This window comes from Mastigoproctus giganteus, chromosome 3 (genome assembly GCF_048544385.1).
Source record: "Mastigoproctus giganteus isolate SK-2022 chromosome 3, ASM4854438v1, whole genome shotgun sequence".
Taxonomy (NCBI): Eukaryota; Metazoa; Arthropoda; class Arachnida; order Uropygi; family Thelyphonidae; genus Mastigoproctus; species Mastigoproctus giganteus.
Genome location: NC_143577.1, coordinates 234014868 through 234038588, shown reverse-complemented (window position 1 = coordinate 234038588; position 23721 = coordinate 234014868). Strand labels below are relative to the sequence as shown.

Sequence of the window (23721 nt, the reverse complement as noted above, 5' to 3'; positions counted from 1 at the left end):
TTTAATATTAAAAATTTGTACGTATAAAATATTCTCCATTACATACATATATAATTATGTATGTAAGTAACAACATTACATATAAAAATTAAACTTAAAATCATGAACATTTGAGCATTACCGCCCAATAAAGTCAACTGATCCTTCGCAGCTTTCAAGCATGGCATGCTTTTTTTCTTTATTCAATATGAAACTCCTTTTAGGCATTCGTTTCCAAATAATCCTGTTTCATCTATGTTAAAAGGTTGAGAAGTTTAACACCACTCTTCAATAATTTTTAGTTCTTTATTGAAAGTTCGGCTCCTTCTTGATCTGCACTTGCGGCTTCTCCCTAGATTTTAAATCTATCTTACCAGCCCTTACTAGCTTTAAACGGTTCCACTTTTTTTTTTTTTTTTTTTAAGGTGAGCTTTCTTCAGATCATATTGGCTAATCACGTTTTCTTTAATAATACAGGCATAGTTCGGTTAACGTTATCTCTGATAACGAAGCTTCGATATAACGAAGTCCGCAATTTCAAGCCCCATTTAACATAAAAAAATTTTTCCAGTTTAATCACCTGAAATCTAAACAAACTGAAGAAATTACCGAAACCTTTGGGGCTTCTCGTGGTTGGTTCGAGAAATTTAAAAAAACGGGCCAGGATTCATAGTGTAAAATTAACAGAAGAAGCTGCAAATAAGTTTCCAGAAAAAATAAAGGAAATAATTGAAGGTGAAAATTTTCCACCAAATTTTGTGTTCAGTGTTGACAAAAGCGGTTTGTTCTGGAAACGGCTACCAACAAAAAGCTTCATTTGTATTGAAGAAAAATCAGCTGCTGGGTTCAAAGCAGCCAAAGACCGTTTAACTTTACTCTTTGGATCAAATGCCTCTGGCGATTATAAATTAAAATTGTTATTAGTTTACCATTCAGAAAATCCGAGGGCGTTAAAAGGTAACATAAAAATGAATTTACCTGCAATATGGAAAGCAAATAGAAAACCGTGGGTTGCCAAGGAGTTATTTACTGATTGGTTTGTTAACCACTTTTGTCCTGAAGTAAAACGGTATTGTCAAAAAAACAACTTTGAAGAAAAAGCTCTTTTGTTGTTAGACAATGCTCTGGGACATCCTACTGATCTTAACACGTTGGACCATGCATTCCTGTCAAAGTTGTGTTTCTTCCAGCAAACACAACTTCCCTGATTCAACCATTGGATCAGGGAGTAATAGCATCATTTAAAGCTTATTATCTGCGTCGAACATTAAGCAATTTAACTGAACTAGAGGATTAAGAGGAAATGACAGTGAAAACTTTTTGGAAAAACTGCACCATCAAAAACATTGATAGTTCTTGGAAAGAAGTCACTAAGAAATGCTTAAATGGAGTTTGGCGCAAAATATGGCCAGAAGTTGTACTAGAAGAAGAAAATAACATCCAAGAAATTAGAAATGAAGTTATCCAGATGGCTCAATCAATAGGTTTCGAAAATGTCGATGAAGAGGATGTTAGAAATTTATTGAATGCAGATGATGATGGTTTTTCAGTGGAAGATTTAGAAAACCTTGTTATCAACGAAGACAAAGATAATGAAGACGAAGTTAAATAAGTTCCTGCCGAAAAAGTGTTAACAACCAAAGATTTAAAAAGGTGTTTAAATGACATTGAAAACGTTTTAAATTTTTTTAGTGAAAATTATCCTGATTTAGGAAGAAGTGCTATTGTTAAGCGATCAGTGTTAAATGCAATAACTCCGTATAGGCAATTGTTAAATGAAAGAGAAAAAAAGCAGAAGTAATCAACTTTAGACTCATATTTTAAAATGTGATTTCACTTTGTATGTAAGTTGACTGTTTATTTAATAAAACTTTTCTTTGTTCGAAAAAAAAAAAGCTTTTCATTTTCTTTACGTAGGAACGTATCCCTATTCTGGCCATAGTATTTTTACCTCTGAAAACGAAGTTTCGCTTAACGAAGTAATTTCGTGGAACGCATCCTATTCGTTATTCAAGGTATGCCTGTATTTAACTTAACGGAATTGTGCGTTCGATATTATCTTCAATAAAATTATTTAGTAGTCTCTCCATTTCAGCTATAATAGTCGGCTTAGTTGCTTGCGGTGGAACAGCTGTCTTTTCCACTGCTAAAACTAATTCTTTATTTTTAATAACTGTTCTTACAGTTAAACCTGCCAGTCCTAAATTATTGCTCACATCCACTTGTCGTTGAACAGAATCGATTCACTTCAAAACATATAATTTAATTTCCAAATTCAGTATATTTCTTACCTTAGCAGGCTTCATACCGCATTCAGATGTTGTTCCTTTTTAATTCTTATCCACCATTATTAAAATTTGAAAATATAACTGCAGTGCATTATGATACAATGTTCGAGTAAAGTGTCCGTTATGGACGATGTATAACACTGTACCGAGTGATGACTAGACTACAGATAAATGCATATTTCGCAAATATTACAAGCAATATACTTGATCATATTTTTAAAATGTTGATCTCTGAACTATGTAACAAGTCACCATAGGGAAATTAAATTAGCGTGGGAGAAAATTTCACAAGTCAGCATGTGAAACTTTGCTATTCATTTTCAAGCTATAGTAAGTTGTGCCAGCATTAGAGTAAGATATGGGTTATAATATAAGAATAGAGTTATAGCAAATCAGCGTAGAGCGAACCGCATTATAACGAGGGCCTGCTGTACACACCATTCATTAGGATAGTGTTCAATGCCCAGCTCATTTGAGAAGACCACTAATAGCTTTACAGAAATACATGCCATCTCCCATAACAAAATATTTTGAAAACACTTGGTGATATATACTATAATTTTTAATTCCTGCTTCAAGTAACATGCACTGTTGTAATCTACAACCAAGGAGTTCTGCTTACTCTTAACATAAGTTAGGACTCTAATGCATTAAGGGCTTGTGCCTCAAGCTGCGAAAGAGTTAGACTATGTATATTTTAGTGCATTTGCATCATTTATACCCAGCCTATCATAATAGATTAGCAAATTTGCAATAGCGGCATCGTTTAAGTTACATCTCATATTGTGAATACCTTCACGGCAAGTTGCCATGACATTGCACTACTTCGAATAAGTAACGCTTCACCCAAAGGAGAAGACTGTTGTTACTTATTCTCAGTGGATACCACCACCCAGTCTTCTCCTTCAGGTGAAGCATTACTTATTCGAAGTAGTGCAATGTCATGGCAACTCGTTGTGAAGGTAATCACAATATGAGATGTAACTTAAACGATGCCGCTATTGCCAATTTGCTAATCTATAATTGGCTGTGTATAAATGATGCAAGTGCACTAAAATATACAGTCTTAACATAAGTTTAAATCATGAACCAAATCATTCAACTCTTCTTACTTAATTAACTGCAGCATGTTATAATTTTCTGGTTGGTATTATAAATCTGTTGAAACAGACAATCCAACGAAGTCTACAACATAAAAATCCTTACCATATTCATCACTGCTTCCTTTATGCCATGACTGAGAGGAATCTAGTATTTCATACTTTTTTTTTATATGTTAGTATATTTGGATGCTGTTCTTGCTTTTTCTGGACATCCCTGATATTTGTCATGCAGAAACAGCAATAGTAACACAGTTCTCACCACACCATAGGAACAACAAAAGCATTTTTATGAAAACCCCAAACATGAGAGGAAAATTTTATGAAAGGAGCATTTTATGAAAACCCCAAACATGAGAGGTATCAGAGCCTATAGTACTTAGTACTATGCTTGGGTTGGAGGTTGAGAAAACGAGAGAAGATATTTGTTGACGTTAGACTTGAACTTCTGTAGATTATAATTTTCAGGAAACACATATGAAGGAAGGTTGTTCCAGAAAACAGCAGTTGAATTAATAAACGAGGAAGGTGAAAATTGTTCCCACTTAGCCACATTCACAGATTTGTCGTGCCAGTAATATAGCAAATATGTGGAGTCTAAGTTTTTTCCTGACCACCAACCAAAGGAGAAATAAAATACACGCTTAGTAATACAGTATTTTCTTCTCCTTAGTTTTTGTTGTGGGCCACCCACACGTGGCAGAAAATGTCATGGTAGTTTGGACACTTCCTATGCAATTGATAAATATTTTAACAATGCGATGCTAAATAAAACACAGAAGATACAAATAATATGCAATAGATACACAGATAAACTGTACACGTACTTACAGTACAAATATCTTTTTTGTTGCTGTGAGATGGGAGGCAGAAGACAAGGCTAATCGTGTTAATTCTCCACGACATTGTTATGAGTACATCAAACATTACTTGCAGGTTTGCTTGTTTGGTTTTTAGGAGCATTAGCAACTAAGGCCATATTGCTCTGGGAATATGCGGTGGTCATTCCCTGACCTTTCCACATCCTCCATATTTTACTTGCAGGTAATACCAGATCAGTTCAATACCTACTTCCCTAAATTGCAGTGAGATATGTATTGTGGGTAAACACAAAAGACTGAAATTAAAGCCACAATCGGCTGCAAATAGATGATATATTTCAGGGGTGGCCAACGAGTCGATCACGGTCTACCAGTGGATTGCGGCTTTAATTTTGGTCGATCACGAATTTTAAGTATACAGTCAACCCTTCATTCGTGTGGTCAGGTATACAACCAAAATTTTATATTGCGCAGCGAGTTTCGCTACCTGTGCGTTATTTTTATTATTATTTATTTTTTTTTTTTTTATGAAGCTTCAAAAATAGGAATGAAGAGCAGATTTTGAAAATGTATTTTTCTTTTTTTTTGCATGATTGAAGAAGAAACACATTTCACCATAATAACGTAAAATCCCACAGAATTCCAGCTGTCGGTATTATTGCAAATGTAATAAGATAGAGTTTACTACCCATTTATGATTAGATTGCACTAACAGAAAAGCCCAATAAACCGAAAAGTGCAAATTGTTTTTATTGTTTTATGGTCGTGACCTCCAGAAATAGCTTTAGAGAAATATCACAAAGGCTTTCAAAACTGATTTCTTATAACGACATAACCAAACATCAATAAACGGTGGTGTTCATCCGGTTATTTTGGAAACAACATCCTCATTCGGGAATCCTCTTCATCAATTATCCTATGATAGCTGTTCAGACAAAATATTTTTCCGGTTCGCACAACTTAGTGTTTTAATCGGTAAGCATTGTTTTTGCTGATTTAATAACTGGACGGTACTTATGTTAATTTAATACCTTTTGATTTAAAATGAGTACTACGAAAAAGAGTAAAACGTATGATTTTCATCAACAGTGGGAACTAGAATACTTTTTTGTAATGGTGAAAGAAAAATGTTGCTGTTTGATTTGCAATGCTTCCATGGCTATACCCAAAAAAGGAAATTTAGAAAGGCACTTCAATGCACTCCATGGTAAATACCAATCAGATTTTCCGCTGAATAGTGACCTTAGAAAAAATAAATTAGAAAAACTTATATCCAGATTATTCGTGCAACAAAATTTCTTCATGACACCTAATTTAAATTCTAAAGCAGTAATTTGCAAAAAAATGCAAATCATTTTCTGATGGTCAATTCATCAAAGATGCATTTTTAGAAATAACAGATTCTCTTTTTGAAAATTTTAAGAACAAAAATGAAATTAAAAGTGCCCTTCAAGATCTGCAATTAACTCGAAATACTGTGATGCGACGCATCGAAAAAAATTAGTAAAAATGTGAGCAAACAATTGCGTGCTGATATTGCTAATTATGTGTCCTTTTCTTTACAACTGAATGAATCTACAGATGTCAGTGATACAGCACAGCTGCTTATTTTTATTTGTATGGTTTTCAATGATTCTGCCACTACAGAAGAACTGCTGGGTATGGTTTCGTTAAAAGAAAGAACTAGAGGTCTTGATATCTTTAACTCATTCAAACATTTTATTGAAAAAATGAAATTACCACTATTTAAGCTAGTATCAGTAACAACAGATGGAGCTAAAGCAATGATGGGGCATCTTAACGGATTCATTGCATTGTGCCAAAAGGATGATGAATTCCCAGATTTTTTGAATTACCACTGTATCATCCACCAACAAGTGGACATCGCTTTCAAAATCGCGAATTCCATCAGAGGACAATCTCTTCAAAGGAGACTTTTCAAAATGCAACTCGATGAAAAAGAACCAGATCTGATATTACACACAGATGTGAGCTGGCTGAGTCGGAGTAAGTTTCTACAGATATTTCAAAATTTGCTGAATGAAATTAAAAAATTTGTTGATCAAAGGGGAGATTGATTATCAGCAGCTACAAGATACGGAGTGGTTGTGTGATCTGGCTTTTCTGGCAGCTTTTACCAGTAAATTAAGTGATCTGAATTTGAAATTACAAGGAAAAAATAAAAATGTGGGTGACATGATTAGCAGTATTTCTGCATATAAATAATCAATTTTTTGGCAGTGGCTACGGATCTCAAAGAAAAAAAATTCTATCATTTTGCAAATATGCAAGGTCATTTGCAAAAATATCCTGTTTTTGAATTTCGTAGTGAGAAATATGTTTCTGAAATTGAGAATGTTGTGGACGATTTTGAAACCAGAGCCGCCTCCATAGCCAGGTGGGAAGGAGCAGCAGTGCGTAACACATGCTTCTTGATTAGACCGGGGTTTGAGCCCGTCACCAAATACGGAGGATGCGGAAAGGTCAGGAAATGACCACCGCATATCCCGGAGCAATATGGCCTTAGTTGCTAATGCTCCTAAAAAAAAAAAACCAAAATAACTAACAATTGAAACCAGAATCAGTGATTTTAAAACAGTTGAAGACAGTGTTCAATATATTTCTTATCCATTTAATGTCAACTTAGATACAAAACAAATTGCAGAAAAAATTGATAAGATTTTTCACATGGAGAAAATATTACTTTAAAATAAAATTATTACATTGCAAAATGATATCTTCCTAAAAGCCAGATCATCAGAAAAAGACTTTTGGGAATATGTTTGCCGAGAAAAGTACCCAAATGTAAAAAAATGCAATGAACTTTTAAATTCCTGTTTTGGTTCCACATCTATGTGAATTTTCGTATTTGAAACAAAGAATTGCTGTGATCTTATGGACTTGGCTACAGAAGATTCTTTACAGTTGGCGTTATCACAGTATATCCCTGATTTTGAAAGCTTGGCGGATGACATGAAGACAAACTTCGCATAAATTAAAATACGTATGAATTTAAAATAAGAATTCTGAATTGTATTGAATTTTAAAATTTATAAACAACATTTTTCAATGTGTTGATTAACTTTTTTAATCTTGTGCAATGAAATTTTTGAGATGGTAGATCACAGCACATTGAAGGAAAAAAGTAGATCGCATCACAAATTAAGTTGGCAACTCCTGATATATTTAGTGGAGATAAAAATCATGTTTGCCACTGTTATTTGTATCTTTATAGTTATTTATTAAAATAACAATAATAGTTATTGTATCTTTACAATACAATCTTTATAGTTATTTATTAAAATAACAATAAAGAGGTAAGCAAGTTATATGAATGGCAAAAGGAACCCAATTAACTCAAAATAATCATATGAAAATTACAAACCTTCTCATCTGGGTGTTAAATAATCTAATCATTTCGGGATGTTCTGGAGCAAGTTCTGCCACCCTTCGGATAGTGATCTTAATATTTTCTCCGAGTTTTGTTTGTGAAAATAATTCAGTTGTCTGAAAAATAAAGTGAAAACAAGCTAAAAATGAGATACAATTTGTAAATGATTATCATAAATTCATAAAGTATAAACAATATTAACAAAAAAAGCAAATGCAAACCTCAGCATTAAGTTTCACCATTGTTTTCAAGTCTGACATTCCATCAAATATATAGCAACGACCTAAAGTTTCTCTTTGAATCGACAACATTGCCCTTCTCAACCTTGATGATTCTATGTTTGGTGCAAAATCAACATGATACTGGTAAACACACCAATTTGGTCTGGAATGCATCACAAAAAAGTTGGCAAGTAGATCAACGGCTGAAAGCAATAAACATGTATTAAAACCACATTACCTTAAATTTTAAAGCATTAGATATACATTAGATTACCAGCAAATACTGACTATACCTCATAAATAATTCTTTGAAAATGAGATTATTATTAATAATATTACTAATATTGTTATTAAGTAAATTCAAAAGCAGAAAAAGCACTATGAAGGAAGAAATGACAAGTTACCTACTGATTACTCAATACTCTCACAATATTTCTGTTGCTACAATATTAAGTGCATTTTTACAATACATGCTTAAGCATTAAAAAGGATTTTAGGTACAAATTTTTAAATACATAAATTTTTTTTTGTACAGTTATGTCAAAAAATGTTGTAAATATTAAAATTAGTATTTAGGTAAAAATCTAAAAGTGTTTAGTATTACATTTTTAATTATTATCAATCATTAGCAGATGATGACATGATAACTTAGGCAGTCACATATTAGGTGCAACATAACAGTTGGCACTTGGCCAAAATATTTGCAAGTGGCGCATAGTTAATTCTTTTCGGTACTGTACAACTTCTAAAGAAATATTGGTTTCCCCATATGAAAAACTAGCCTCGCATTTGCAAGGAAGGCACTTGGCCAAATCAACTTGGAAGATGACTATGCAGAACCTGGACTGAAACAGAGCTTCCATGTTCTCTGGTTTATTGGTGCATTGGCAAATATGGACATATATTGATTGCTTTTAAAAACACAGATAGATCTACAACATCCTGCCTCTCCTCTAGTACATACTGTAATGTTAAAAGTTGTGAAGATTTGGGGAGGGGGGGCATTAAGGCCAACCTTCACTCTGATAGATTGGGCAGTCTATTATTAAATGATGAACTGTCAGTTGGGTTTAAGGTTATTTTGTTAGTATACAAAACAGGAAATGTGGCTTTCCTTTCTATAAACTAAATAAAGTACTGCAGCTTTATCTTTCAAAACTGCTTTCAAATGGCACAAAGAATTGCTTTCAAATAAAACAGAGTTATAAAGGTCAATATCTAACCTTGCATCTCCTTGACTCTTTGCACACTCACAAATCAGACTTCTTGCTAACAACCTGGTTGGCCTCATTTTCAAAACATGTTATGTTAAAACTGTGTTCCTTCTGGTGGGGCTCAAAACTATGGTGGAATCACCATCTCACTACTGCTTTCAGGAGAAAAGAAACTCTTAAAACTATGAAAAATTTTCCCTCACAGATACCTGTTCCAAACTTCTGTAGCATGAGAAAGACCTTTCAAGAGATGAAGCAAGTCATTAGGTAGGTTTACTTCTTAAGAGGCTAAGCACAGCAAAAAGATCTTTTCCTAAACAAACAAATTCTCCTAGCTTTCCTGTTAATCTGAATGAATGGGATGAGTTTATTCGTAAGCATGACTCATGCTCAAACAACTAACTTTCCCTGGGAGGATCTCCACCTCACTTCTTCCACCCTTTCTGACATCTGTCACTCAGAAAATGAAGTAACTGACACCAAGACAAAATACCATGAGTGTCAGTCTTATTCCTACTTTTGTTCTGAAAGTGGCTGGCTTCCTTATTAGTGACACCTTTAACTGTAATCTTTAACATAATCCTCCACCAGTCTACTGTCCCTGAAATCTGGCTCAGATAAAGAAATATTCCAATCCCCAAAGTGGAAACTCAAAAACCAGAATGTGATTTCTGATCAACTGCCATTTCACACCTCATTTCTAAAATGTACTGATAAGTGAGTGCATAAGAAGCTTGCAGCTCATATCCTCTATGACAGACCCCAATTAATTCATTACATGTTGAAAGGTTGCTCTACCATTACCTGCCTGCAGTAACTTACACAGAAGATCCTCGTGGCTTGGAACATTGTACAGAACTTGCACACCATATTTCTTGATCTCACAGCAGCATTCAATGAAGTGCAAATTCAATGCATGCTCCAGCTTTTCAAGAACTGCTATGGGATTCGTGGAAGGTTTTATAACGTTTTTGAATAGCTCCTATCAGTAAATACTTCACAGCAACTAATAAGACAGTCATTAGTCAAATCCCAAGGATAGGCCCTATCAGCACTACTCTTCATAGTTATTTTTGTTCTGTTTCTAAAGATACCACCCATGTTTCAGGTTATATGTTAATGACATCTTTTGTGACTTCCTTGTATCCAGAAAATCACTGACCTCACTCAGCAGTTCTAAACCCTTAATCAGCATATGAAAAGATTAACTGTGTACTGGAAATTCTTCAGCATCACCATCAATCCCAAGAATAGAATCAAAGCATGTCATCCTCTCAAAACTCCTGCTCTTAGCCACATTACTGATGACTAGCAACTCGGTCAGCTTCTATTTTGTTTCTAATTGTTATAATGAAGTGCATTAGTTTGTCTGCTATGACTGTGATTTGGCCTATAGGCTCTATCCTCATTCAAGAAAATTTGGAATAACAAATACTGTGTTCTGAAATTGACTAATGAAAGGCCAAACCAACTGAAAATCGTCAAGATTTATGTTATGCAGCAATTCTATCTATACACCCATCATACACAGAATCAGACAAACTTAGAAATATTTAATTTTAAGTAAACAAATATTAAGGCAATCCTGAATCTGGGTTATGAATCAGCTTTAATTTGGGTGTTGGGAGTTCTAAATCAGTGCTTTAATCATTTGGGTATTACATGTCATAGACTAACTGTGACTAACAATGTAATTTTTCTTCAACATTAGAGGCCAAACTTCCTGTATTATTTAGTGTTTTTTTTTTTTTTTTTTTTAGTACCTTTATGTTCAGATTTTCCAGTTTTAATGTTTTCCCAGTTTTTTTTTTATATCCCTCTGGTTTCTATCATGGAGATCACTGTATGCTTTTTACAGTTATTAATTTAGAGTATTGTGATTATCACCTCATTATCATTCACATCACATCAGTTATAAGAAAACTAGACTTTAAGGAGGCATAAAAAATTCCTGTCAGAACTTTTTAATCTGTTCAAATAAAAGCAAACACTAGATTTAATCAAGTGGAAGAATTGCCCACCACACTGAGTTTCAATCTTTATGCTAAATATCAGTACAAGGCTAAACAGATAGAACATTCACATTCTGGGATTTACTGCAAAATCTCTTCATCAGAATTACAAAATAAAGCCAGAGAAATCTTTAGGTAGAAGGTAGAAATTAACTGTAGAATTAATATAACAGCTACTCAAATGTCTGTATTAACACTAGAAAATTACCTTGGAGGGGGGAGAAACTTAATAAAAAACAGTTTGTTCAACCATGAAATATTTAGTATTAGTAGTGGCATACAATGCAAGAAAACATGCTTATAGAGCATCATCCAAAAGAGGGGGAAAAAAACAAAAAACCCTGCCCACCTCGCCTATCTATCCCCTCCAAGAATTTATCTAGTTCTTCCTTGAATTTATTCAAACTACCAACTTCCACAACAGATGGAAGTTTGTTCCAACAATCAACCACCTGCTAACTGAAGGCAAATTTCAACACATACATCCTGCAACCATCCTTCAATTTGATTTGTCCCCTCATGTGTGTAGAATTCCATCAATACTGATTGCATATTCAAGGCCTAAACACCTCATTCAGATCTCCCTGCAGGCGATCTGACTGATACACGAATAAAATAAATCAGCAATAAACTACATATTTACGAAACTTGCTATACAGTTGGGCCCCACATTTTGGTGTCCCGCTAATACAGCGATTTCCAATGTTTAGTGCGTGTTCCGCTTTTTTTGGCACGATACGCTCAGCAGCAGAGCTCAAGATCGGTGTAGCGTGCCATTTTATTGTCGGTGATTCAGTCTGTTTACAGCATTTGTGTGCTCTGCAAATTTTCCAAACTTATTATAATACTGTATATATATAATATTGTTGTGTTAATTAAAATGGCATCTAAGTGCAGTACTAGTGATAAAAAAAGGGAGTCTTAACCCTCTTAGTTTAATCATATCTAACTTGGCATTTAAAGTAAACAAGCAAGGTATGTCTAAGATAGGCCGTAAGCTAGGTTTAGCTCACCAAACAGTTAGTACAATTGTGAATGATAAGGAGAAAGTGTTTAAAGAATTTAGAAGTACTACACCAGTGAACACTAAAGTTATAATAAAGTGTATTAATGTGTTATTTGTCTGAAGGCACTGGGGGTTCCCCCATACCACGAATAAAGTTATAAGAAAGCATGATAGCCTTACTGCTTACATGGAAAAACTTTTACTGATGTAGATTGAAGATCAAACTAGTCAGGATGTGCCTTTAAGTAGAGCCATCATCCAGAGCAAGGCCCTAAGTCTCTTCAACGCTGAGAGAGGCAAAGAAGCTGCTGAGGATAAATCTGAAGTAGCAGATGCTGGTTTAATAGGTTTAAAGAAAGAAGCCATCTTCACAACATTAAAGTGCAGGGGGAAGCAGCTAGTGCTGATACAGTAGCTGTAGAAAGTTATCCATGTGAGTTATCTAAGATCATCAAAGATGGTGGGTATACTAAGCAGCAGATTTTCAACATGGGCAAAACAGCCCTATACTGGAAGATGATGCTATCTGGGACTTTTATTGCTAAAGAGGAGAAGTCAATGCCTGGCTTCAAAGATGCAAAAGACAAGCAAATTCTCTTGTTAAAGGCTAATGCAGCTGCTGATTGCAAGTTAAAACCTATGATGATTTATCACTCAGAAAATCCTGGGACCCTAAAGAAACTATGCAAAAGCTAGCCTCCCTGTTTATTATAAATGCGATTCAAAAACATGGATGACTGGCAATCTTTTCTCAAATTGGTTCGTGGATTATTTTAAGCCTACAGTTGAGGCTTACTGCAAGGAAAATAAAATTCCTTTTAAAATTTTACTTCTTGCAGACAATGCCCCTGGCCATCCGGGAGCTCTAATTGCTTTGTACAAGGAGATAAATGTTATTTTACTACCTGCAAATACAACTTAATTGCTGCAGCCTATGGACCAAGGTGTAACTGCAGCATTAAATCTTATTACTTAAGAACTTTTGTTACTGCTATAAATGCCTTAGACAGTGATACAGGGGCATAGACAAAATAAATTAAAAGCATTTTGGAAAGGCTTCACAATTTTGGATGGTATAAAAACTATTAGAGATGCATGGGAGGAAGTTAAAGAAACAACACTGAAAGGCATTTGGAAGAAGCTAATTCCCACACTTATGGACGATTTTGAAGGCTTTGAGAATCCAGTGGAGGAAGTCACTACAACTGTTGTGGAAATGGCAAGGGAATTAGAATTGGGATTCTAGTCTGAGGATGTGGCAAAACCACTTGTCTCTCATGATGAGACCCTAACAGATGAAGATCTTCTTCTGACTGAAGAGCAAAGAAGGATGTTTCACGAAGAGGAGTCCCATCCTGATGGTAGTCCTGCTGTCCCTAGAGAAATGACCCCCAAGGAATTGGAAGAAGCTATCAACTGTATAGAAATGGGGATGGCAGCTTTTGAGAGGATTGATCCAAATTTTGAAAGAAGTTCTAAAGTGAATGCAAGCCTTCTAAAATGGTATTGCATGCTATAAAAAAATCCGAAGGGAAAGGAGACAGCAATTCATGAGGCAATGTTCATTGCTTTCCTACTTTAAGAAAGCACCTTCAAAACCTTCGACAGCAACAGCTAGCCTTGAACAATCTTCAATGTCAACAGCAACGCAAAATCCTGCAAGAGCTTCATCCAAGTCTCCATCTTCAAAACGAATAAGATTCGTTGACGAGTCAGATGATGAAAATGTGCCATCTCCTTCATCCTTCCTACAATAAATATTAATTTTTCAAATTTACATTCGTTGGTCACTATAAGCTAAGGACGAAAGTAGTAAGGTAAGCAATGTGTGTACTGTATACATATTTGTTTTACTTTCATATCGTTTTTTTTTTTTAGGCCTAGCTCTATTGTGCACTTATTATTTGATATTGTAAACAGGTTTTAGGCTTTTATATGCATTCGCAAGCGAAAAAAGGCTATGTTCCACTTTTTGGCAGGGGCGTGAAACCTAAATATGCTGGAAATCTTATACAGCTTATATGTTGAAAAGATGAGATTAAAGTGCCCTGAAAAGCATAAAATTAAAATAATCTTAAACTTGGGAGCTTTCCTTTTTTTTAATTAAAGTTCTTTCTATTAATAAATTAATAATTAAAAATCAAATCATGTAAAAATGTGACGAAACCAAGAGTCCTAACAGTGAACTTTTGTTATTTGGTTTTTAGAAGCATTAGCAACTAAGGCCCTACTGCTCCAGGGATATGCAGTGGTCATTCCCTGACCTTTCCACATACTCCGTATTTGGTGGTCACGGGCTTGAACCCCGGTCTAATCAAGAAGTGTGTGCTACGCACTGCTGCTCCTGCCCACCTGGCTACAGAGGCACCTGAACTTTTGTAAATCATCAGTGGGTCCAAGTGGTGTGAATAAAAAGAGCTCCATTTAAAGTTTCCTTGATGTATTTGTGGAAGGCACTATTTTGAAAATTAATACAATTCAACTGCACATCTGCAAAGCCTGCAGGCAACTTAACACTAAGGTTTTCATTTTATGCATTTCTGTTCACCTTAATTTCATCTTCCCAACTCATTAAGCCATATTATTAGGAGGCAAGTTTTGTATAAATAAATTAGCAAATTCTTTTACATATCCATTGATATATAATGCTTCCAGACTTAAAGCCTTAGCCACAAAACTGCTAAAAATTAATCAAAAATGTTTTTAAATTTTCAACAACGAGGGAACAAAAACAGTTTAAAGGAATTTTTAGAAATGTATACAAACTAAATATGTCTACCGGAATATCCAGGTACTATATTAAATGATACCCTATTTGAATATCTAGGGAAAGCATTCACCTATGGCTCCTTGAGGAATCGGCCGCTTTTCTTCAGCCACTTCTTCTCTTCGCCCTCTTGTTGCACCTCGTCCATATGCAGCTGCTCTTGCAGCCGCTGCACCATTTCCTGCTATTGTCATGGCTTTCATTCGTGCATCTACTGACTGACCAGGATCACCAGGTCGAGATGCTGCTCCACCACGATACATTGCTCTACCTCCCGATGCAGGACCTAGAGGTTGCTGAACAACTTGCTGTGGAATTGTCGGCTGTGGTGGTGGAGCAACCTGTAAATTTATACATAAAGTTTTTTAGATATATTCCGTTAAAGAAAATATTTTACAAATGAAATGTAGTGAAATAAATATTCAATGACCTACTATTTAACAATGAAAAATCTGCAGTGGAAAAAATTAGTGCCTACATTACTTTTAATAAGGATTGCATTTTGGTTTTTTCAAAATACAGTGCAACATCTCAAAACCAACTGTGCAAAAATATTTGAATTGGGTGCTTGATTGGTATCAGTATTAGAATGACTAAATGAAATAGATGCAAATGCTTTATGCATCTACAAAAAAAAATAAATAAACTAAAAATTGACCACTCAATTTCACCCTGAACTTTAGACTCAAGACACCCTGGAAGATAATTTATTCCAATTAACTATAAACACTGTACAAAGGTAAACCTCACAATACAACCTTTTGTTACTACTCTAAGATATGTATCCCCCATCCTTGTCTCTCCTAGTAATAATATAACCCTCATTCATTTTTCTGGTACCCTTCAAGCCCTTATACACATCAATCAGGTCATCCCCCCCCCACACACACGTGTCTAGTCACTACAATTTTCAGTCTGCAGCCACTAAACCATTCCTCATAGATAATGATTAGTGCTCCAAACCAATCTAGTTACCCTCCTTTGAACTGCCACTAAACATTTCTTATGAAAGTTCAAAGGAGGCTACAGCCTCCATCCCAGAATGCAATATTCAAAATTGCTTATACAGTGAAAGGATTATATCCTTTTTATTACATATTCCTGATAAATCACACAATATACTGTGATCACTTCTTACCAATGGTTCCTTTATATAATACTTTATCTCCAATTAATTTTGCATTTCTTTTATCAACTTTTATTTCAATGGAATACAACCCTTACCCACCCCCTTTCATCTGTTGGCTAAAGCTGTTAAACATATATTTAAAAAATAAAAAAAAACAGGATTTGGTTTGTTTGTTTCCCCCCCTCCGACCTTTATTTTTATTCTTTAGTTTCATGTCACTAATTCTTTTTTAAGTTCATGCAATTCCTCTCTGCTACAACAAGAATTCCAGCATTCCTGGAATTCTTGGTACACAGTTTTATCAAAACACAAAATGAATGTTCATTGTTCAACACATTCACTGATATGCACTTCAAAGCAATGTGCCATGATGCATGTGTGATCATTCTTTGGCAATAACCAAGTAAATTAACAACTAGTCAATATCAGAACACTGATTGAACTTAGCACTATATTTAGCATTGCTTGGTTCTTTTTTTTTTTTTTTTGTTATTGTCAAACACACTGTAAAGACTTGGTACAGAATATTATTTGTTCTTTGCTTGCAGCGAGATTTTTTTTATGAGCACCCCAAACACAAGAGGTATTAGAACCTATAGTACTTAGTACTGTGCTTGGGTTGGAGGCTGAGAAGACGAGAGATATTTGTTGACATTAGACTTGAACTTCTGTAGACTAATTTTCAGGAAATACATATGAAGGAAGGTTGTTCCAGAAAACAGCAGTTGAATGTATAACCAAGGAAGATGAAAAGTTGGTTCTGTGAGTTTGAAGTTGGACAGTAAATGGATGTTGGCTGGTGGCGGCATGTGTTCAGACTGTTTTGAAAGAGAGAGAGTGGGAATTATAGAAGCCAATTCAGAAGAACAGTGCCCGTGGAAGTATCTGTAGAAAAGGCATGCAGATGAAGATCTTCTTCTGACTGAAGAGCAAAGAAGGATGTTTCACAAAGAGGAGTCGACGAGACAGCGAGTGGAGAGACTCAGTTAGAGATGAGTAATTAACCCAACTACTCTCTTCTGAATGGAATCTAGAAGCCTGAGGGGTTTTGGAGGAACCGCCCTAGATGTGGGAACAATATTCCATGGTAGGGCAGATTTGCGATCTGTACAGAATGAACAGTCGTTTGGAAGAAAAGTAACGCCGAGAGCAAAAGAGAAAACCAAGTTTTTTAGATGCAGAGGAAGCAATATTTGTAATGTTCTTGTTCCAAGAGAGATTAGAAGTCAGGGTAATCACCATAAGAGATATCAACTTGCCTAGAAATCAGAGTGTCACCAAAGATAAGCATAGGAGAGCAGAAGAACCCTTTTTTGCGAGATATAAGACAAGAATGAGTTTTAGAAGGCATTTATGGAATTTGTAGAGAATATTCGAGAAGTTGAAGCTGATTGAGCAGGGAAATTTCTCAAAATGGATAAGTGGAATGCAATGTGCTATCATCGGCAAAACTGTGGATAGGATTTCCAGTCAATGGAAGAAGATCATTAATATACAAGAGGAAAAGAGTGCGGGAAAGAATTGAACCTTGGGGGACACTAGTATTAGTGGAGAAGTTAAAAGACAGAGCCATCTACCATCACCCTCGGTGAGCAATCAGAGAGAAAACTGGATAACCAATTACAAAAAACATCTTCCATCTTATTGGCAAACCATAAGATGGAAGCTTGTTTAGAAGACCTTTATGCCAAACACGATTGAAAGCCTTTGAGATGTCAAGAGCAACTGCTCGTGTTTCACCGAACTTTTACATTGAATTTGTCCATAAATGAGTAACAAGCCAGAATATCACCAGTGGATCAACACTGACGAAATCCATACTGGCGATCATTGATAAGACGGAAGGTTTCTAGGTAGTTTAAAAGTTGGCCGTTAATTGATTTCTCCATTACTTTAGAAAGAGTAGAAATAATTGTAATGGGACAATAATTGGATGGGAGGGATTTGTCACCCTTTCTAGGAACTGGCTGGATATGAGCAAATTTCCAAGCAGAAGGAAAAACACCTTTGGAATAAGAAAGTGAAAAAAGGCAGCAAAGAGAAAAAAAGATATAAGTTCAGGAGTGCAGGTTTTGAGAACAAGTGGAGAAACACCATTAAGACCTGGAGCTTTCTTGGTATCAGGATTCGTCAAAATTCTTCTGACATCCTTTTGACAGAAGACCACATGAGGCATCGAATGGAGCTTGTTGGGAATGGTGGGAGATATTTTACCAAGATCATTAATACACGAGTTGAAAGAAAAATGAGATGCTAGCAGGTCAGCATTATCCTTGGCTGAAGTGACAACAGAACCATCTCTGTTCCTACCTGCTAGTTTTGACAGGTGGGAGCAGAGATGGGCAAAAGTTGCAGACAATAGCTTTGGCAAGAGACCAGAATGCTTGGCTACCATTAGGGCAAGAAGCAAGTTTTCTACTCTTAGCCTGTTCAAAAACTAGTTTGGACTGATTAATAATTGCTTTACAATTGTTGCGAGCCTTGGTGCAGGCAGAAAATGAAACTGAAGAATTGGAAACAAGCCAATTACGACATGCAACATTCTTCTCTTGAACAGCCCTGGCAAGTTTATTGGAAAACCAGGGTTTAGATAAAGGAAGGGTTTAGATAAAGGAAAAGATTTTAAAATGGTGTGGGATAAATGATTCCATTCCTACAAGAATAATTTCATTGACACGATCTGAGCAAACATTAACATCAGAAGTTTTGAAACAGTAATCTGACCAAGGAAAACAAGTCTCGCAGGTCAATCCTATTTTGCATTCTTGTAATGCCAAACAACACGAGGTTGGAAATAGCCATGAGATAAAAGGTCTCTTCTCCATTGGAGAAAAGACCATCACCAAGTTGTGATCTGAGGTGCCTAAAGGACATTCGACCGTATACTTAGAAGGGTTGTTCGTGAGAAAAAGATCAAGCATATTGGCTGTATGGTTAGGATTGTATGGTACACTTGTAGGTAAGTGAACAATCTGCGCAAGGTCTATTAGTAGTAGTAGTAGTAGCAGCAGTGGAATGTGATGCAAGAAAGCAAGTGTATGAGCTTATGCAGCATCAGCCAAAAAAAAAAAAAAAAAAATCACACCATTCCCTCCAAATGCCTGTCCAGTTCCTCAAATTTATTCAAGCTATCAACTTCCACAACGACAGATGGAAGTTTGTTCCAGCAATTAACCACCCACTGGCTAAAGGCAAATTTCTGCACATCCAATCTACATCTGTCTTTTCTTAATTTGAATTTATGCCCCCTTAGGTTCTTAATCTGAACAAGTGGAAGGATCCCATCAGAATTCAGCGTGCTGAACCCATTCAAGGCCTTATACACCTCAATCAGATCACCGCACAGGTGCCTAGTCTCCAGCCACTGCAATTTGCAGAACTTAAGCCTCTCTTGGTAAGATTTGATTTTTTTTTTTTTTTTAGGAGCATTAGCAACTAAGGCCATATTGCTCCGGGGATATGCGGTGGTCATTCCCTGACCTTGCCGCATCCTCCGTATTTGGTGGTCACGGTCTGATCAAGAAGCGTGTGCTACGCACTGCTGCTCCTGCCCACCTGGCTACGGAGACACCTCTCTCTCTCTTGGTAAGAGGATCCCTTCATTCCCCTCACCAATCTTGTTGCTTTTCTCTGTACACGCTCAAGCAAATCTACATCCTTCCTAAAATGAGGCCTCCAGACCTGTACGCAGTACTCAAGGCGTGGCCTGACCATTGCCTTATACAGAGGGACAATCACCTCCTTTTCCCTGCTAGCAAAATTTCTATAAATCATTGACAAAACCCCATGACCTGCCCTGGAAGCCTGTCTGCATTGCTCAGAAAACTTCATATCTGACTGCACAATTACTCCCAGGTCTTTTTCATTTTCTACCACCTTAAGTGTAGTACCAAACAGTTGGTACGTATCTCTGGGGTTACTTCTACCCATATGCAGTACTTTGCATTTGTCAAGGTTAAACTTCAGTTGCCACTTCTTAGCCCATCTGTCCAAATTATCTAGATCCTGTTGCAGTAGCACACTGCCATTACTGTCATTAACAACCCTGCCAACCTTTGTATCATCTGCAAACTTCGACATTAAGCCTGATATACCTTCATCAATATCATTGATAAATATACAAAACAACAGTGGACCCAACACCGAACTCTGTGGGACTCCACTAATAACATTAGTCCACGAAGAGCAGCACCCATTGATTACCACCCTCTGTCTTCTCCCACTGAACCATCCTTTTATCCATTGTAGCAGCTTACCCTTGATACCATTCTGCTCCAATTTGTACAGTAGTCTTCCATGCGCAATAGTTTCAAAAGCTTTCCTGAAATCCAAATATATGATATCAAAATTATTTTTTGCATCCGGTTCCTTTGTGACCACATCATAATAACTAATCAAATTTGTCAGACAAGACTTTCCCTTAACAAACCCATGCTGTGTCTGAATTATTGCTACAGTCTTGTCTAGATGATCCTGCAATGCATCTTTAACCCGGAACAGAAGTTAAACTGGTCTGTAATTACTCGTGTCACCCTTCGATCCCCCTTTGTGAATTGGGGATACATTTGCACATCTCCAGTCCGTGGGGACCTCCCCCGAGTCCAAGGATGCTCTCATAATTATGGCTACAGGTTTGCTTGGTTGCATTTCCGCCTCCTTTAATATAACTGGATAGATCCCATCCACCCTAGGTGCCTTTCTTAGGTTTAACTTCAATTTCTCCTCCACTTTGCTCTCTGTTATTACAAAATCATTAAGCACCCTGCTACAATTTGATAACCTTCTTCCATTTTCAAAACTTAATAACTCCTCATGTGTGAATGCAGATGCAAAATACTCATTCAGTTTGTTTGCTATCAGAGCAGGATCATCAACAGTCAAACCATCGATGTCAAGTGGACCAATCAGATTCATCCCCTTCCTCTTAGAGTTTATATAAGTAAAGAAATCCTTGCTGTTTTTCTTAGCATCTTTTGCCAAAGATTTCTCGTAATTTGCCTTCGCCTGCCGAACCTCCTTTGTGACCTGATTACAGGCTAGCTTATATCTGCCATAGGCTTCTGTGTCGCCTGATAATTTATATGCATCCCATGCATCTTTCTTTTCTGTCACGAGTCTCATTAGTTCATTTGATAACCATTTAGGTCTAAACTTTGAACAATATTTCTTAATAGGTATGAAACTTTTGGTAGCATCCACGATTAATTCCTTGAATGCTTCCCACTTAGAATTTACTGTTGGTAACATCGACAGTTGATCCCACTGTACAGAATTTAAAAACTGTCTGAGACCACTGTACTCCCCTTTACGGAAGCAAAAACCCTTTCCTTTACCCCTGATGGTAATTAAATCCTTAAGCAAATGCCACATCAGTACACTGTGATCACTGCCACCTTAGTGGTAATTAGGTCATTAGTAATTGCAAAAGCCTCAGATTCTCGACCAGCTCTGGTCAGTGTGACTAGAAAACAGAAGCCAGCTGGAATTGTGAACATTAAAATCACCAGGAAAATTACCTCACTGTTAGGAAAAGTGGACTGGAGAAAGTCAAATTGCAAAGTGAGGAAGTCAAAGAGCTCCAAGTGATTAGTGGAGTTGGGAGAACGATAGAGACAACAAATGAATTTCAGAGAATGAGGTATAGATTTTAAGCCAGAGATCGAAAAGAGCAAATTCCAAATTACCAAATCTCTGACAGGGAATATCGGGACACGCATTATGCACAAGTACCACCTTTGAGGCAAAAGGAATCATACGGCAAATAATTTGAGCAACTGAGATGAGCAGTAGTTGAATCAACCAATAATTGAGATTCTTTCAGAAAAAGTACATGGGGTTTCGCAGACTGCAATTGGAAATGGACATAGTTGAGATTAGAAATGAACACGTATATTTGTGAAATATACATGCCCATTTGAGGAAGCTGTCAGAAGAATAGACTGGTCGCAGAAAGGAGTCAATGTGAACGGAGAGTACCTAAACCATTCACGATTTGCAGATGACATTGTGGTCATAAGCCACAATCCCAAAGAATTTGAGGAAAATCTTAATTAGAAGACTGAAGCTCTCAGAAGATTGTACTGCATCCAAAATTTAATGAATGGAGAGTACCTAAATCATTTACGATTCGCAGATGATATTGTGATCATAAGCCACAATCCCGAAGAATTAGAGGAAAATCTTGATCGGTTACACACAGTTAGTAAGGATTTTGGACTAAAGATGAACGTGGCTAAAACAAAAGTAATGATGAACAAGTATGCCACAGAAAGGGAAATAATGATTGAAAGAGCAGTAATTGAAAATTTGGAGTCATATACTTATCTGAGACAAGTTATTAGCTGTAATAATGATAAATGGCTGGAAGTCAAGAGAAGAATAAATTTTGGATGGATAGCATTCAGGAAATATAGTCACATACTGAAGAGCAATATCCCAGTTTGTCTGAAACGTAAAATAATGAACCAATGTATACTCCCCACCATGACTTACGGAAATGAAACTTGGGCACTCACAAAAAGAATGAAAGAGAAGTTGAGAACTACACAGCGAAGAATGGAATAAATTATATTGGGAATCAGACTGTTAGATAAGAAGAGAAACACGTGAATTAGGCAGCAAAATCAAGTAAAGGACATTCTTATCAAAACTAAAGAACTAAAATGGTCTTGGGCAGGACACATAGCTCAAAGACATGACAGATAGACTAAGAAAATAACAGAATGGTATCCAAGAGGAGCTAGAAGAAAACCTGGAAGACAAAGGCGGAGATGGATAGATGAAATTCGTGAGTTTGTGGGTAGTAAATGGATGGCCAGTGCTCAAAACAGAAGGAACTGGACAGTTGCTGGAGAGGCCTTCATCCTGCAGTGGACTGAAAATGGCTGATGATGATGATTTGTAAAATGAACTAGGAAGTGTTTGGGAGGTTTAGATCTTTTCGCAGATAAGCTTACTCTATTAGTAGTTTGACCATTCATGGTGTATTCAATGAAGGGGAACATATTTCACCATAATAACGTAAAAACTCACAATTCCAGTTATCCCAACTGCAATAAGATCAAGTTTAATACCCATTTATAATAGATTGAACTAACAGAAAAGCCTAATAAACCGGAAAGTGCAGATTGTTAGTTTATATACGTGAAATAACCCTTTTTGTTTCAAATTATCAAAAGTTTATTTCCTGTACATAAATTAACTTCAATGTGCAAAGTACAGGCACTCCCCGAGACTTACGTAATACTCAAATTCTGTAAATTTGACTTTGTACAAGTTTTTGCTGGATGGTGGAAACAAAAAAAAAAAAAAAAAAAAAAATCATGAAAACGTATTTTACATCCTGTAGAAATAAATGAAGGCATTGTGAAAACATCTCAATGTGACTCCAATAACACTTTTTTCTTTTTTTTAATTCATTCCAAGACTTCGGAAGTTTAAATTTTTCGCTATATAATAAGTTATCTCTCTCTCTCTCAGCTCATTTTTATAATGGAGTGCTACCTTTTCATCGTTTTCATAATGTTCCATTATAAGAATCAATTTTGAATGGCTTTGTTGATATTTTTCTAAAGAATATTTCTGGACATCTTTTGTCATTTACATGAGTTCTTCATTAGAGAGGTCATCCCTGTCGTTTCATTCATCTCTTGTACGTCATCATTGTCAAACTTTGTCCAATTCAGCTTATTTTCTGAAGCTCAACAATTTGTTCATTCTCAACTGAATCATCGGGTTCTTGAGAATCCATTATGCAATCCTTGCAAACTTACCACCACACTCCATTCGTTGTT

At 36.1% G+C, this 23721-nt stretch overlaps 1 protein-coding gene across 2 annotated transcripts in view; it reads right to left on the bottom strand.

The window, feature by feature from the left end:
* Positions 1-23721, bottom strand: part of LOC150088854 (piwi-like protein 1) — a 178291-nt gene that overhangs the window by 137551 nt on the left and 17019 nt on the right. For both annotated transcript variants that reach the window (XM_090370941.1, XM_090370942.1), the window contains 3 exons: positions 14873-15140; positions 7801-8003; positions 7574-7695 (listed from right to left, as the gene is read on the bottom strand). In XM_090370941.1, the coding sequence (XP_090227067.1) occupies positions 7574-7695; positions 7801-8003; positions 14873-15140 (593 nt within the window). The remainder of the gene's footprint in view (positions 1-7573; positions 7696-7800; positions 8004-14872; positions 15141-23721) is intronic.